General features: G+C 40.9%; 3 protein-coding genes across 3 annotated transcripts in view; 1 reads left to right on the plus strand and 2 right to left on the minus strand.

Moving 5' to 3' along the window:
* Positions 1-16: 16 nt before the first annotated feature.
* On the minus strand, positions 17-8,609 carry LOC134189709 (transcription initiation factor TFIID subunit 3-like). Its single transcript, XM_062658068.1, has 6 exons — positions 8,433-8,609; positions 7,363-8,372; positions 4,379-4,470; positions 4,255-4,309; positions 361-476; positions 17-293 (listed from the first exon to the last, which is right to left on the minus strand). The coding sequence occupies exons 1-6, from the start codon at positions 8,596-8,598 to the stop codon at positions 176-178; spliced, it is 1,557 nt and encodes a 518-aa protein (XP_062514052.1). The 5' UTR covers positions 8,599-8,609; the 3' UTR covers positions 17-175.
* A 56-nt stretch (positions 8,610-8,665) lies between these two features.
* LOC134189879 (DPY30 domain-containing protein 1-like) lies at positions 8,666-11,563 on the plus strand. The gene is made up of 3 exons (XM_062658272.1): positions 8,666-8,825; positions 8,900-9,059; positions 11,064-11,563. Exons 1-3 carry the CDS (start codon positions 8,679-8,681, stop codon positions 11,360-11,362), a joined length of 606 nt encoding a protein of 201 aa, XP_062514256.1. The 5' UTR covers positions 8,666-8,678; the 3' UTR covers positions 11,363-11,563.
* Positions 11,564-13,563: 2,000 nt separating this feature from the next.
* Positions 13,564-17,387, minus strand: part of LOC134190171 (histone lysine acetyltransferase CREBBP-like) — an 18,298-nt gene continuing 14,474 nt past the window's right edge. The window contains exons 24-25 of the mRNA XM_062658601.1: positions 16,207-16,488; positions 13,564-16,145 (exon numbers count right to left, since the gene is read on the minus strand). Of these exons, the coding sequence (XP_062514585.1) occupies positions 13,899-16,145; positions 16,207-16,488 (2,529 nt within the window). The 3' untranslated portion in view covers positions 13,564-13,898. The remainder of the gene's footprint in view (positions 16,146-16,206; positions 16,489-17,387) is intronic.

Consider the following 17,387-nt stretch of genomic DNA (forward strand, 5'->3'; position numbering starts at 1 on the left):
TTTTACAAGGTGGACAATCTGGGGTCTAGTCTGTTCTTGATTAGTGATTGAAAAGAAAACGTAAAGAAAATGAATTCACAGTTGCTCTGACTTTGCTCAAGGTTTGGTACACACTAAGCAAAACTCATACGAACAATTTCCAATTCCATGGTGAAAACAATGTCAGTGTTTACAATTACATAATATGACTTTGTTTTGACTGTTGCCTTGCCTGTTTGTTGATCTTCTTTTGACACTTTGGGCAAAACCACTTTTCATCTACTAATGGCTCATGTGCAAGTCCTACACAGAACCTACAGCAGAAAGCTTAAGGTTATGAAACAATACTAAATCATATCAATTGATATCCACTGAACTCACAGGTGATACCAGATGTCATTGTTACATCGATCACATGTAATCCATGGAACACCATCGATGTCAGACATGCGACATACTGGACAATGATACTCTGACTGCATGGCTGCTAGTTGAGCCTAGTAGAAAGAAAACTGTTACCAGAAACCACGTGACATAGTGATCCAATGATTTGTGACATATGTATGTAAGTGTGTTCAATGAGGTGGGTATATGGGGCAGAAGAAATGATAAAAATAAGTGTCTAAAATCTGTGTGCTCTGTAGTGTATATAAATGGAGGAAACGGAGTATGAAAGCTTGGGTCTTTTAACTGATACCAATAGCACAGAAAAATTCCAGTCTCTGTAGCCCATACTTCCTCTGTAACTAGCATACCTTGCAAAACATTCAAGGGAAGCTGCAATACACAGACAATCGGCACTAAAGCACTTGCATTTTCACATCCTCGTACTTTCACAAGCACATCCAGAGCTGAAGTCTACACTTCCTTAGGAGGCAAAGCTCAAATATCAGTACAGGTTATCTGGCAGTTCCAACAAGGGTATTTAGAGATTAACAATACTGAGCACTATCAGTTCGCTAGGGCAGAGTGCTAGAACCTAGCTGGAAGACAAACCAGTAATTCTGTGACAATCCTAGAATTCTACCAAAATACCCAGGCAGAAATTAGATTCCAATGGGGTAACTGATTGAATCTTGAATGCTAGAAATTTCATTGAGTCACACTATGTCTACATCATAGTCCTCTTCCCAGTCAACAAGGTGTGGCAAGACCCTATACTTCTACACCATTTACAGAAGTGGTGTACAGAAGAAAGGGCAACTGCCAAACTACGAACTGGCTAGAAACAGAGAACATAGTGTTAGCATTTCAAATAGTCTCTTGGTGTGAAATTATTGCTAATAACCACATATCATACATGTAAATGCAAATGCATGTTGCCAAAATACAGGTTTGTCAGTACAGTGTGTTGTAATAGCATCCTCTTCCAACACACTACCTATTCAGTACTGGATCTGTTTTAGTACATTTCCAGCAGTAAAACATGTTAGTTTGTTATGGCTACATCTTATAGCAGCGGCAAACTTGCACATACGTCTCAATCTTGTGACTCAATGTATACAAAACATCAATCAATTGACTTCAATTGCTAGTGTGCCACAAAATACTGAAAGTACAGTAGAAACTCACTAATCTGAATCCTCACTATTCCAAATTACCTTTAGCACTCTGCCTCATGTGCCCAGATCATAATAGGCAGCCTGATCCAGGTTGCTGCTGCATTGAAGCAGTTATCTAGTCTTCAGCAAATGTGCGTATCTGACTAGTCTAAATTCTGATTGTCACAGTATTTAAAGTATGTAGCCATTGCAGCCGTGTCGTTTACCACAAACATGACATTATAGAGACATAAGCGTAAATGCATCAGTAGTATGGTGTCCGAGGTGAGATCTAGACCTCTGAGCCTATGCATTTTTGGAGCCCACACAACTTCACTAATCCAAACAGGGCTTGGCACGGGGCTGTTCAGATTAGTGAGGTTTTACTGTACCAAATTTTGTCATTATACATCGTTGCAATGCATTCACTTGTTAGTGTCCCACAACATGCTGAAATTGCCAAAGTTTTATCGATAATGATAGATATCCAAGAGGTCTTCCATATCCAAATGCAGCAACTACTAAATATTCTGAAGAATACCAAAGACGATACTCCAACCCATGGTGATCTATTGAAAAATGCTTCTTGCTTACAGCCCATGGGCTGCTACTAAATGTACATGTTTGCAAATATAAAATCACACAATAGGTAATCTTTTAACTGGGGAATACTTAAAAACCTCTGGCACACTGTACTTCCCAACCAGTAAGTATTGCACTTCAGTTCTACAGCCTTGGAACACTTACTAATTTGGGCCGTGCTGTATCAACATCACATAACGCAACCTTGACTTTCAATAGCAGTGGCCCATGAGATGTACATGAGAACCAGTTGCAAAACATTGACCACTGCAATCTTCCAGCTCAGCTAACAACAAATCAAAGATTGTTTTTCTCATCGAAGACAGTTTGTGATACATTTAGAAACAGTGCAGCATAGCGAACTTAAGCTGAACTTACAAGATTTTCTTTTTAGTCATTTAGAAGACATTTCACTCTGTTTTAAGGTGATTTTCAAAATAATGTATTTGGAACACCTCCAAACTTTATCAATCCCTATATACAAGGCTCGGTGATATATATATATATATATATATATATATATATATATATATATATATATATATATATATGTATATAAACATAGAAGATTTGTTCTGTATACAAGCCTGCATGTTGAGTTGTGTGTGTGTGTGTGTGTGTGTGTGTGTGTGTGTGTGTGTGTGTGTGTGTGTGTGTGTGTGTGTGTGTGTGTGTGTGTGTGTGTGTGTGTGTGTGTGTGTGCGCTATTTGGAGAGTTGAGGAAAAAGGGATCATGTCATGGAATGAAAACAAGGTGGAGAGATGTTGCTAAATCAAATATGGAAGCTATTGGTGTGGGAAATAGGTGGTATGAGTTGTGCCAATACAGGGGAAATTGGCTCAAGCTTTGTTGTGAAGGTCTGGAGAGAGTGTCAGAGACCAGGCAGAGAAATGAATGTCCAGCCAATACCCACTCTCAACCAAGTAATTTTCAAGTAATTTTCAATGTACTTGTGGTAGAAGCTTTCGTAGACAAGGAGACCTAACTAGACATGAACATTTCTGTGGTCATTAATTTTTCACTGTTTTTATTGCTATTGATTTTGGATATACACCCAGAACACCGCTATCACGTTGCTTTGCAACATGGGCGACTTCAAGGTTCAAGGTGTGTGTGTGTGTGTGTGTGTGTGTGTGTGTGTGTGTGTGTGTGTGTGTGTGTGTGTGTGTGTGTGTGTGTGTGTGTGTGTGTGTGTGTGATGTGTAAACTGTGTGATGTCTGTTATGTGTTCACATGGTGGTAAGATCTTCATCTCTATGCTACAGTTGTCAATTTTTCTTTCCAGTAGTGAAATTGAGCAATACATATGAATGTCTCAATCTACGAGCATCTAGGCAATTGAGAATTTCGTCCTGTCTCTGTGGAATGTTGACCCATTAGCCTTGAAGCCTTTTGTCAGCATTGTGCAACATCCTGTGAACATGGAGATATGCTACTGTTACCTGTCTGTCTTCTCCGGTATCATGTCTTTTGATGACTATCTCTTAAAAACCATGTTCTACTGTACTGTAGTCAGAATAGCAGACTATCCTGTGTCAGGTATCCTTTACATGTACAGACAGGCATACAGTATTCATTGAGTACACAAAGGACAAATTTTCAGTAAAACCTAATTTTTGTAATTTTACGTTATTAAACCATTTACTGAAGATTGGTACCCACTGAAAATAACATCTCTCTACTCTGAAGTTAAGCAAGGGCATTTTGAAAAAGGTACGGTATGATAGCACATGATCTTTTTCGAGAGCTATTCATAAGAAACAGATACAGAAAAAGACAGACTGGTAATTAATAGTAAGCACACCTCATGTTCACGAGATGTTGCACAATGCTGACACACAAAATGACAATGCTGACACAACACTTCAAGGCTAAAAACGTCAACAACATTCCACAGAGACAGTACAAAAATTCCCGCTGGCCTATATGCTCGAGACATTCATAGTTTAGCGCTCAATTTCACTACCGAAAAGAAAAAACTGACAGCTGGAGCCTAGATAATAATCTTACCACCATGTTTTCTGCAAAAATTAGGTTACACAAGAGTCACTTGCAGAGTAGTCACTTGCATGGGACTAGCTTGCACGCAGTGACTATTCTCGGCCATGACACATGCATGCATGCATGATAGAGAAAGAAGTGCACACATACCTGATGCTGCTCAAATGGTAAGGTTTGAGAAACAACTGTTGGTTGTGATGGCACACTATTAAGCATTACAATACATTACAACCACATACTCTGTACTTGCCTCCTTCAAGTAAATACAATGTACCTGCTTGGTATTTCTGCATGATGGGCTGCAGCTGAAGCCACAATGCCTGTGGTATTTATGGCTAACTTTTCAGGCTGTAGAGGTAAAGTAGCCTACACAAAGAAATTACAAACTCTATTCACATAGCTCATTGTGACAAACATGCATCAAAGCAAATTTGAGTAATTTGTTATTAGGGCGCACCGAAAAAATTGTCTGATTGGGGTAACATGCAACGAAAAAGAAAGGCGGGCGGAGTTTATTTATTTATTTTTTTGATATGTATGTCAGATATGGTTTTACCATCGACGTTTGACAACCTGATAACACAAATTCAACATGGGTACTAGAGCTAAAAAGATCACCTACTATAAGGCAGGAAGTTTTGAAATCTGTCAGATGTTAGACTGGACATACATTCCGTTTCTGACCAATGCCTCAAAAGAAAGTACACGTATTGACGCTTAATTAAACTCGGCTTGGAGCTGCATCTCATCATCTAACTCCGTGTCTTGTTTGGAAGAAGTGTCTGTGGTCACAGTTCGCACGCTGTGTACGTCGTCCACCCGCTCACCTAATCCAACCTCCTGCAATACCTCACGAAGTCTACAGTTCCCAGACAGACAAAGAATCTTGCCATCTCTCAAAGCGGGTGCTCCCTAGGACACGGATACGCACAGAGCAACAGAAGACATTTTATTTCTTGGTATGCGCATGCGCAAAAAACTACCAGCGGCCCTCCAAACATGGGCAGGCGGGTTACCCCAAGCTGACAATTTTTTCGGTGCGGCCTTAGATCTCAAATTTCCATAAAATACATTGCAACTGAACGTCCCATAGAGTCTACAACTTGGTCCTGTAGAGACTTTGTAAATTCTATCCAACTGTCGACCAGTTCTGTCAGCATTTTTTCACAACATTTTTGCTATACAAAACGTTTGAAGCTAAACAAGACCACTGAAAGTTTGTAGAGCAAGATACAGTACATACTTAATTACAGGTCACACCTACATGATCAGAGAATGTTGGTGAGTTCCAAGATATCAGTTCATATTATAGCAAGCCGTTTGCATTGGCAACATAAATCTAAAGGTCTGTCCACACTGGCAACTGGATCACGATCCGACCGCAAACATTGTGTCCACACCTAATCCACTTTCGAGGCAATTACAATCCGATCACAATAAATCTAATCCACGTCGAGAGGTGGATTCAATCCACATTGATTGCAATCAGTTGAATAATGAAATAGTGGGTATTACGCTACAAATGTAATCGGCAAATGGCAAATGAATAAGGAGCTGCCGTTAGATGGCCACGCCCACAGCCAGATGGCTGGGTTCCTGTGCACAACACAGAAACTATGGGCTGTGCTAAGCAATCTCCTTGAGCCTGGCCAGGTACTTGCAAGAGCCCCGACTGCAACATCAACTGTGGTGTGGCAGATGGACTTTGTTGCAGTCGGGGTACTCGCCAGGTACTCATTTATACCCGAGTCGAAAGAGGCAATCGTGTGTGAGTTTCTTGCCCAAGGAAATTATGCCATAGCTCACCATCACTGTGACTTGGACTTGCAACTCTAGGGTCCCGGATGAACTCACTCCACAAGATGACGACTCTTTAACCAACTGAGCTATAGCACCACACACGAATGTAATCGGAACATCTACCCCTCCTCACTCTTCTTTGTTCCTGCTCAATTTGAATTGCCTTATGTTGCTGTATCAATGCTTCCACAAGCAAAGAACCCACACGTACACATACACCATCATAAAATCTATCAATCACATGATACCAAAGAGATGGAGATATTGTTTTCAAAGTGCAATGTAAATGCTTGCTATCCCAATCGGATCACAATCCATTTCTGGTCTAGTGTGGACAGAGCTTACCTCAATAATGATAATTCAAGGAATATTACATGTAATGTATAGACCAGAAAGTGTAACATCAACTTATTTGCTGAAAAATTAAATGGAATGGCATATACAATGAGAAAAAGTAAGTGAAACCTTCCACGTCAGGATTTCATTTTTGCTCTGAGTTGCAATAACTTCCAACAAGACACCATTTATAGCCCTTTCAGTGCCTGTAATAGATAACTCTATTGAGAAAGTTTAGTCCATACATGTTCATTCGCTACAGTACCTTGCACACCTCTTTGAATCACCACACATCATCTATGATGTGTGAGTTCCTATGATGTGTGAGTTCAAGCCTAGACTTTCATGTAACCATTTCAAACAACAAACTTTTTCTAGCCAATCCTGCATTGACTTTCTGTTTGAGGTCACTGTCTAATGTATAGTGTCCAATGGCAGTTGCCAACATCATGCACTGATTTGACAGTATTCTCCAAGTTCTATTGGTATTGTGTTGAATCAAAATATTTTAAACCAATGTACGCAAACTGGCCAGTCTCTGATATAGCAAAGCATATCCAAATTATAATATTTCCATTCCATATTGATTGCAGAATGCCACACTCTCCTTATCATTATGCTCTGTTAATGCCAATACTTATCATGTTTTGTTTGGCCACACAGCTCAATTTAGTTTCACAGTTGAAAGAACTTTCTGCCAGGAGTCTATAGAGCATAGCAATTGAACTAAATTTCAGTTTCATTTCTCAATGCAGCTTATGCCAATCCATTTCTAGGTCCTTACAGACTTGGAGACTCCACAACATCACAAGGCAAATAATACTGTGAGAAGCAATGCATGACAACCACATACATCAAATATACTAAATCTACTATACACCCAGCACATGTGCACACACACGCTCGCATGCACACACACACACACACACACACACACACACACACACACACACACACACACACACACACACACACACACACACACACCAAAAGTACACTTGCAGCCACCCAATGTATATGCATAAACAATACAAGATGGCCAAGCTAGTCTGTGTTAGAGACAACACTAATGTTCCAAATAAGGTTCTTAGCTAGAACAATAACAAGAGGCGGTAATCTTACTTGTTTTGCTTTGTCTTTATGTTTGGCTTTCTTAGGTAATTTACTTAATCCACTTTTTCTAGACTCTTTGTCAATGTCCTTGGCTTTCCGTTTCTTTTTCTTAATTTTCTGATGTTTTGGATCAAGTTCAACAGCGAGATGAGACATTTGTCCAGAATCACTTGGTGATTCTCCATGAGCCCCAACCTTCAATTTCAACTTTGGGATCTTGAAAAGAGCTGCTTTACTTCCACCTACAACTCTTTCTTGAGTTTGAGCTTGAGCATCATTGCCAAAATGGCTTTTGATTTTGTGATGGTCAAGTTGTGCAACAGCTGTTTGGTTCTGCTGATCTCTGTTTGAAAAGATAACCCTCTGATCATCTGTAGTATGCACTAGCATGGGTGCTACAGTCTTTTCAGTACTGTTTCTTTCTTCAGTCTTGATGTTTTCACTAGAAAATGTACTACTTCTGACAGGTACAGGACTCTCCGCTGTAGGTTCTGGTTTTGGAAGTTTCTTATCAGACTGTACAAGTAACTGCTTTGAAGCAGATGTGGAAGCCTTGTGAGTCAAGTCTATTGCCTTCACAACACTTGGCCATTCCCACGGATCAGACACTTCAACTAAGTCGTGATCAATAGGTTTCATCTCAATATTGTCAACAGGACTGATATCATTGACATTTACTTCTGGATTAAAAGCAGCAAGCACTTGAAGGTGTGAACCATGTCCAGACACACTGTGTGATTCAGCTCCTTCATAACTAAAATTTGCTTCATTACTATAAATAACACTTGTGGAATCCTTAACATTTTCAGAAGGCTGCCTCTCCACCATATCCAATGAGATCCCTGCTTGCTCCGATTCTACTAGAGAATGAGTAAGATAGGAAGCCGGAAGTTTATCCCATACAGTTTGGATATCATGAGCTGGTAAGTCTTCTGGCTGTGACAAGAGCTCTGACAGAGAAGCACCTATGTGACGAATGCTGAACGCAACATCGTCGAGCGTAGGCATCGTTCTAGACGCTGAATGCAACAAAAAAAAACAACTAAAAACAAACGGTAGCGTAAAATCAATAAACTGACAGTGCCGACTGCAAGTCTGAGCAATCCTAGCAGAACTCTCAACGTAAAGAAGCAGAACGTCTGTTAGAGTGTCGTGTGCAGACTGACTGATGCAATTCCACCCTGCAGAACGGCATATATGCGCTACAGCTCGTCGTACGAAGTCAAGGCAACAACCGTCAGTCATTTTTGTCCGTAGTGCACCACCTCAAGCGCGCTAGAAGGTCGACGCGTAATTTGATTTCAATGGTCGCTAGCAACAGAGCAATGGATACGGACTATCTGCAATGTACGGTGGGTGAAGCCCTGGCTCAAGGTCTGGCAGAAGTGGCGATTAAAAAACCTGTCGATCCTATTGAATACCTTGGCTCTTGGCTACTGAGATACAAAGCCAACACTGAATCAGCGTCCGCGGTCAGCATGCTCCAACATCTTCTCTTGTTGATAACTTCTCTTCAATGCATCTTTTTTGCTGTGCATGTGCATAGGCCAAAACTGAATCTGATCAACTCTTGATAGCTCTAGAGAATGTAGATCGACAAGAGGAGCAGTCCAGATTATTAGCAGACGAAGAAACGGCGCTCGTCTCTGCTGCTAGAGAGAGTGCGGATGTGGAAGAGGAAAAGGAAGTCGCCGCTGACCAGTTTGGTAAAGCAATACAGATTTGATCAGACGTTGTCGTTTAAATATAATAGACGTCGACTATAATATTAGAGTTAGATATTCGACTGAATTAAAATAATACAACCAGCTTTAGGATAGCGTTGCCTAAAGTTGCTTGATTTAACAATTAAACCTGTTTATAACCGCCACACATAGCTAGGAACTTTAAAAAGCTGCTCATTTGAAAGACGTATAGCTAGGTTTCAATATATTATGGCACGAAAGTAGTAGCTGATGCACTAGAGACAATTATATCAGAGTACGATATTTTGTGTTTCTGTTTGTATAGTAGTGGCACTATATAGTAGTAGTAGCTAGACTCGTGCCTAGTCCTCTAGCCAATAATACGCACATGGTCTTGCATGTGACAGCTAACTCACATACTGAAGCAAGCCAGCATGAAGGAGGACTGGGCACGAGTCTAAGTAGACTGTTGCTATTAATGCGAGTGAAAAATTTAAATCTTATTGATTTAGCATGTAATGTTTGATATTGCATGTCCAGTGGTGCATTTAGACAGACCCAAGTGTGGGGAGCACAGGTGTGTGCATGTGCACTCCTCTGTCAGACCTATACTGGGTTTCAGACTCAGTTGTGAGTGTGTAGTGTTTTGCATTATGTTCTTCTCTCAGTTCACGGCCTAATCTTCTGAATTGGGACTATCTCAGGCAACCAATATGCTGCACTCATATGTGAACTAAGAGAAGAACGTATAACACAAACGTGAATTAAGAGAATGTGATACGAAATATTCTTCTTAGTTCACATATGAGTGCAACATATTCGTAGCCTGAGATAATTCCAATTCAGACGGTTTAGGCTTCTGTTTCGGCCTGCTTTAATTTCAACACTGATAGCATCTGTTCTTTGAAATTAAGTGCGATCATGTAAACTTGAGACTGGAATTTTTAGATGTGTTTGATCTAGCTTACATGGTGAGTGCTTCTTTTGTTTGATGCCAAAATAACTAATAATAAATTAATTTTTTGAATACATTGTACTGCTTGTTTCTAGTATATTTCAGAAATTTGTACTTTTAAGGTTAATATGTATCATGGTGATGTCATAAATAAAATTATTATTTTACCATCCTTCAGCAAATTCCCGGATCTGCCACTATTGTTAGTATATAGTTCTACTGCAAACTTGACTCAGCTCAGTCTTACTCTTCCCTCATTATTCCATGCAGGATTGTCAATCCTTGGCAGAGCAAGATTGGTTTCACACTGCCTACTGACATCACTAAATGTTGCCATTAGTACGCATTACGTGCCTTGGGTGCATTTTGACACTAATCACTGTCTGTAGTTGCAAGGACATGGTGCACGTATATGTCACAAACACTTTACAATTGCCAGTAAAGTGTTTCTATCACTTTCTATGCATTCATTGATCTAGGAGCTGGCACAATTTTTGAACGTGAGTTTTGTCTTATGTTGGACGGTCTGGAGCTTTTGACGCATCTTTTGCATGATGTGTTTGGCTTTGAGAGCTTCTGATTTTGATGTGAATGGTCTAGACAAAGAATGGCTGAGAGGCAGTTCATGTGTTAATTGAAGTGTAATGCATGTATGTCTTTGACTTGTTGTACGATGTACAGGGACTGTTAGCTGCTTGGTTTACACCCGTTCATAAAATTATCAGCTTCTGGAAGCCATTTATTGGAACAATATACCTCTGATACAGATTGGTGACAGAGTAAATAATGGCAGCACTTATGACGTCAGTGGGCAGTGTGAAACCAGTCTTGCTTTGTTTGAGAATAAATAATCTGGAAATGATGAGAGTGGAGCGAGACTGGATTGAGTCTAACTGCATAGTTATGAGTGAACGGTTCAGTGTTAAGCATAAGGATGGCCTCGTCGGAACAGTTAGGGAATCTCAAATAGAATTGGCTCAATCGTGTTAGTATTAGGAGAATAGTGTTGTATTGAAATGAGGTACATTGAGTTTAATTACTTCACAGACATCTAATTGACATTTGCTCAGATGAAATCAAGCCGGATAAGGAAACATTGAGTAAGGAGACCAACGAAGTGACATCGAGTAAGGAGACCAACGAAGTGACTGAACCTGCCACTGAAAAACTTTCTACAATTCCTAAGAGTGATGTTGTTGCTCAAAGTGCTCCTATAACTGATGAAGAGAAGGCAGCAATTGCAGCAACAGCTGCTGCAGCTGTGGAGTCGACAAATGCAGACACACACAACAATACTGAAGATCAGGACAAAGATGAAGACCAAACGGCTTCAGTGACTACTGCAGAAGTAGGCAAGGATGTAGAGTAGAAAATAAACGTGATTTGTGATTATGTGATAATAGAAGCATTTTTACTACAGCAGAAACTGGTGTTGTCATGACAATATTTTAATCTCGGAAGTTTCTAATAAGCATCAATGATATTGCCATTACTTGCCAGGCTGTACTGTTCAGCTTAGAAATAGTTATGTATCTGTATAAATGTAAGCTAGCTATGCTATGTTTGTGAACTGGGCAAACATTTAACTACTGTTGCAACACATACATTCACATACTGCACTATTACTACAGATGTCCATACAATTTACTATATATTGTATGGGTACAATACCACTGTGGCTCAAACATATATACCATTATCAACAGCAGTAATTTATAATTTAGTCAAGGTCAGGCAGGTACCTTGCCTATTGCATAGGTCTGTCGCATAGGCACAGAGTTTGCTAACCTACACCTCAAACTGCATGGTTTACTGGTAATGAACTTCTTGAATGCACTTTACTAATTCAGTCATTGTGCTGACTAGTACTAAAGCAGTTTGAAAGATGAAAACGCTTAAATGTATCTTAAAACCATACTTCAGTTTATGATAGCAAATATACATCAAAAGCTTGGAGTAAGAGTGGCATTTTGAAATTATCAAGCATCTAAATGATGTGGTACAGTAGGTTATGTGTTGGACGCATCTTTGGGGTCAAAGCAAACTGTGCCCAATGCATGGTTGGATCGAGAAATGCATCATTCGATCTCGTTCCAAAGAAAAGAGATTTCTCTATGTGACAACTGCATGGAGAGGATCACCGGCCTAACGTTGTGGGAAAATTATTAGCAAGGGTTATCCAGAGGCGTTTATAGATGGTAGTGGAGGATGTTGTCTCTGCACGTGTTTAGGTAGAGGATGCATGTATTATTTGGCATGATACTCTCAGCAAGGCATATGCCTTGTAATTGCTGCACAAGCATATCATGCAGCAATCCTCTACCTGAATTTGTCAGTTTAATGCTGAGGTTTTCTTGCTATTTGTGGATCTAAAAAAGCGTACAATTCAGTATCTCATCAAGCATGCGCTTTGGTCAGTCTTGTCAAAGTACGTATGGGATACCACAAGTTGTAGTTAATTAACCTGATATACAATTATTGCATAATGACATACATGTTGGCAGAAACAACACCTGGATTTTAAGAAAGCATTTGACATACACCTAAGGCTGCATGCATGTACACTCCAACCTGTTTTTGCATTGGATTCGTTGTCATGCATGTGGCATATATATATATATATATATATATATATATATATATATATATATATATATATATGATCGGTGCCAGACTATTGTATCGACAATAAATGTGAGGTAAATTTGTTGTAGATGAGAGAACTATGGAATTAACTAATACCAAAACAGTTTACTTTGATTTATGATGCTGTAGTTGTGGGAATATAAGCAGAAAAAACATTGAAGAACCATGCATGCAGCATGCATGTACTCTTGTTTGCATGCATGATACCACAGTTTTGAACAACAGTGGGGTTTCTGAAGACTAAATTATTGGTAGCTTGTGCACCTGTATAGAAGATAGCCAAAATTGGACCAAACTACTTTGATGATATGTCACAATTTCAAATAGTTTGGTTGTATTATTGACTCCCGTGGAGAAGTTTGATCATATCAGTGAAAGGCTATAGCTCGTGCACAAGGACATTTGATGCTCTAGCTATGAGTGTCTTTTTGACTATAAACAGCTGTCATTGGAAACTAATCATGCAAGAGGCCACTGTACAGGCTGTTTCTAAAACATGGCGGCATGATCATGCAAGTTAGTTGCAAACAATTAGTGTTGTTCCACAAGAGGTGTTTGAAAGTTATTGTAGATATCAGTTTGAACTGCAACGAGTTGTCACCAATTCTGAAGTGTATGAATGTGTTGCATCATGGCTTTGTATAGAATATGATATCTTGTCTATGACGTTCTTATCAGTTTGAACCCATGCCCATTCCATGGCTAACGTTGTATGTGGCGTTTGTTAAACATCTTTTAATTTTCTGAAGATTGAGCAAAAGAAAGTGATAATGATGACAGCGCTTCATTCTTTGGACTCAATTTTTATTGCAAAAAGACACCATCTTTGGATGGTCTTCTTCCAGGTCCAGGTTTGTTGTGTGTGGTGTGGTGTGTGTGTGGTGTGTGTTGTGTAACGCATTCCATAATCCAACAGACTGCAGCTGACAATTTGTTTCAAATTACTGTAAGTTAAATAAGCTGCACTTCAAATCTACCTAGCAAGTAAGTACTAAGGCAAGAAATGTACACAATAGATGGGAGAAATCCATTCCTAGTCTGCAGTCAATGGTAAACTCCCTAATGACATCATTGACCAAAAATAGAAAATCTGGTTCGTTAGATAAAAAAGTCACTGCTGATATACAAGACAAGCTCTCCTCACTGACATGTAAGAAGTATGCCCAAGTTCACAAAGTCAAAGTACTCGCCTTAATCATCAAACAAGAGCAGACAGGCAGATGCTTGACCATGTATCATTATACATCACTGTACATTTGCTACAAAGTCTCCACAAACAAAGTCAAAGCATCTTGAGGTGTCGGTGTGCTGTCAAGTACCATATTAGGGTCTGTTGGACTCTGCAAGGCAGTAGAAAGTGATGATGGTCCCATTGTCAAAAACTGTTCACACAACGAGGGATCAGATGTCATCGGCGATGGTCCAGGATGTGGTGAAGGAAGAGAATGTGGGGACGGCAAAGAACGTGGAGAAGGCATCGACCTCGACGAATGCACTGACGCAATAGGATTCACCTGCCCATGAAATGACGGAGGAGCCGCTGGTGACGCCATGCTGCTAGGTGCGGGTGACATTGATAATGGTGGAGGAGGCGGAGACATCATCGGCTGCTGAATTGGTGTAGGAGGTTGTACACTAGATGGTTGTGTGAAGTTCTGACCTATACCATTGACCCCAACCACTCCTGTTGTGCCCGGCAAAGTAACCTGATGCTGATGTTGAAGACTATGAGTTACTGGTAGAGGTGGAGTGGCTGAAGGTGGAACATGAGGAGGCACACTTCCTGGCCTACCAGGAGGAGTAGGAATGGGCGATGGTCTCATTATCAGATTCTGTTGAGATACAATGGGACGCTGATGAACGAGATGTGATGAAGTAGTCTGATGAGTCATCATTACCGGCTGTGATGGTTGAGCATAGCGAGGATAAGGCAGTATCGAGCGTGTTGGTGGAGTCATCGAAGATGGTGGATGATTTGCGAGGGGTTGACTGGGAGGCAGCGAATGACTCATCAGAGGTTGACTGGGAGGACGCATATGCAGCTGTTGTGCTTGCTGATCTTGATTCCACGGCATATTCACTGGATATTGTGGTAAACCATTGGGTGGCTGCAATGACATGGAAACGTGTGAATGTAGAGGTTGAGCATGACTAGCAACATTATCATTGCCAGGTGGAAGTGCATTACTCGACATGACTGATGGCATAGACACGGGTCTGGGAATAGTCTGCTGCTGTTGCTCCTGTTGTCTTTGCTGTTGCTGTTGACGATCTTGGTTCCTCTTCAGCAAGATAGTTACAAGCGGAGGGTTCTTCTTTATTATAGACACAACCTCCTGTCTCTTTGATGGATCAGGTGACCGTAATGCCTCAACAATTTGTGCCATCTCCTGGTCACTAAGTAGCCGTCTTGAGGTTTGCTGTACCCCTGGTAAGGGGGGTTGATGAGAGACTGTGGAGGCCTGATAATTTGTGTTGGTATGTGGAACACTGACATGAGTTGGTGCAAACTGAACCGGACTTGCAGTTGCTTGTGTTTGCATTTGCATGCTGTGACTGGGCAATGCTGGCATACTTGGTGGTCGCATTGGCTGATGGTTGTTAACGTGTGTAGGAGGTCCAGGTGTTCGCATCATTGTCGGTTGCCAACGTGGCTGTTGTGGTGGAGGCTGAGGTCCAGCTTGCTGTAGTGGCAGTTGCTGTGGGTGCATCGGTCTGGGTTGAGGCTGAAGTGGAATATTAGCTGGCATCGACTGTTGCACAGGTGGTAATACACTATTTGACGACAAAGCCAGATGTAGTGAGTCAGTCGGACCAGGCCGCTGCTGCTGCTGCTGCTGCTGTCTTGCTGCATGGACAGCTACAGCTGCAGCCTTTGCAGCAGCAAAACTCGTCGTGTGAGGTGGAGGCGGACCTGTTGTCTTTGGATTCGGAATGGTGGTCGGTATAGGCCTTTGAGCCATTGGTGAAAATGCTGGAGTATCAGTAGGTGGAGGTCGAGCAACAGGTGCCGACTGACTGGCTATTGGAGACGGCTGCTGGCTGGGTGCTGCAGTGCGCATCATCGTCATGTACCTTCTTCTGGCCATTTTTGCTTGTTGAAACCGCTGCTGTGCCTGCTGTTGCTGCAGTTTTTGCTTAATATTCTGGCAAAACGGTACCGGGCACTTTAACTCTTGACAATGCTTTGCATGGTAGCAACAGAGCGCTATCAACTGCTTGCATATTGGACAACCACCATTTGTCTTCCTCTTGCATGTCTTTGTGTGCTGAACAACTCGTTTCATCTTCATACAACTCTGTAACCGACAGGTTACATCGCGACACTGGCAAGCATGCACCAGTGACTGAATGCAACGTTGAATAGACAACTTTCGTTGTTCTTGTGGATTGCGTGCAGCAGGCTGCTGTTGCGATGCATCATCATCATCTAATCCTAATCCAAGACGATCCATCTTGTGCTGATGGTTAACCTTCTGATAACAACTGACACACAAGTCATAGTCCTACACAAATAACGAAGTCCTTCAAGCAAACACACACACACAACTAACAAGTCACACTCACTTCACATTCTGTACAGTGATATCTTGTCTCAACGTGCATTCTGCACTCATTACATGTGTACACAAATCGATCTTGACTCATATTGTGCAGTTCCACCAGCATTGCCATAGTTGAGAACTTTGCCCTCCTCAACGAAGAAAATTCATAATGCTTGTCTCGTGCCATAGTTAGGAAGACATCTCGGCCATCCATGAGATCACAAGAAACAGGCACATCTTTGTCAAGAGTAGAAGGAAGATTGGGAACGAGACGAGGTGGTTGCAATTGAATAACAAAAAATACCTACAATTAGGAGACAACACATGTCACTCATTGCTGCATCATCTAGTAAGACAGGACAAACATGTCTACATAAACTTCCCTAATAGACTTTACAGCTCCCTTCTACCAACACATCACAAACTGTGGCCTGCTACATACACCTTAGTTGAAAGCAATTGAGTCTGTCATACTCTGCATTGCCTTACACCTTAGCTGTATCCATGTTTCTGCTTCAAAGGAAAAACACGGCCCTATGTTAACTTATGAGTAAGTCTACCAACAAAAAGGAACAGGTGCCACTGTGGTAGTACAACCCTTAGACAAAATCGTTTACTGTGCTGTCGTAATTAGAAGCCGTGCTTATTTCTGTATAAGTCGAATTGCAATTCGAACATATATTCAAGACAGGCTTAAATGCCATTTTGACACACTAAGATATAGACATGACAACCAAATATCACTTGAAAAAAAGAAAGATTCGTTAAGATATACAGGCATAACTACCATGAGATGACAGTTTCAAGAGTGTTAGCTGAATCTTCTTCATCATCGTCTGTGTCATTGAACGCTGCACACACACCCTGACACATGCGTAAGCATGCTGTGCGTCTTGAACAAAGATTGGCTTCTAAACGGGACCAGCTTGTACTCAAGGTCGGTTTCTATTTGCAACAATACGGTATGTGAAAAGAACAGATACATGAAGAGTCTTCCCAACCCCATACTATGTTGTGCGACGGCTGTATGAGACAATGTCTCCAACTGTTGAAATATCTTCACTTGCTGATTTATTCTGAGCATTAAAAAGCCCACGTTTCTTGGAAGTTACAGGTTCATTTGCTTCCAGCATGCTAAAAGGTCACTACTTAACTAGTGTTAGATAAATGACATCATATCTGTAGGACGATGAGGGTTGGATA

Source organism: Corticium candelabrum, chromosome 14 (genome assembly GCF_963422355.1).
Source record: "Corticium candelabrum chromosome 14, ooCorCand1.1, whole genome shotgun sequence".
NCBI classification, from domain to species: Eukaryota; Metazoa; Porifera; class Homoscleromorpha; order Homosclerophorida; family Plakinidae; genus Corticium; species Corticium candelabrum.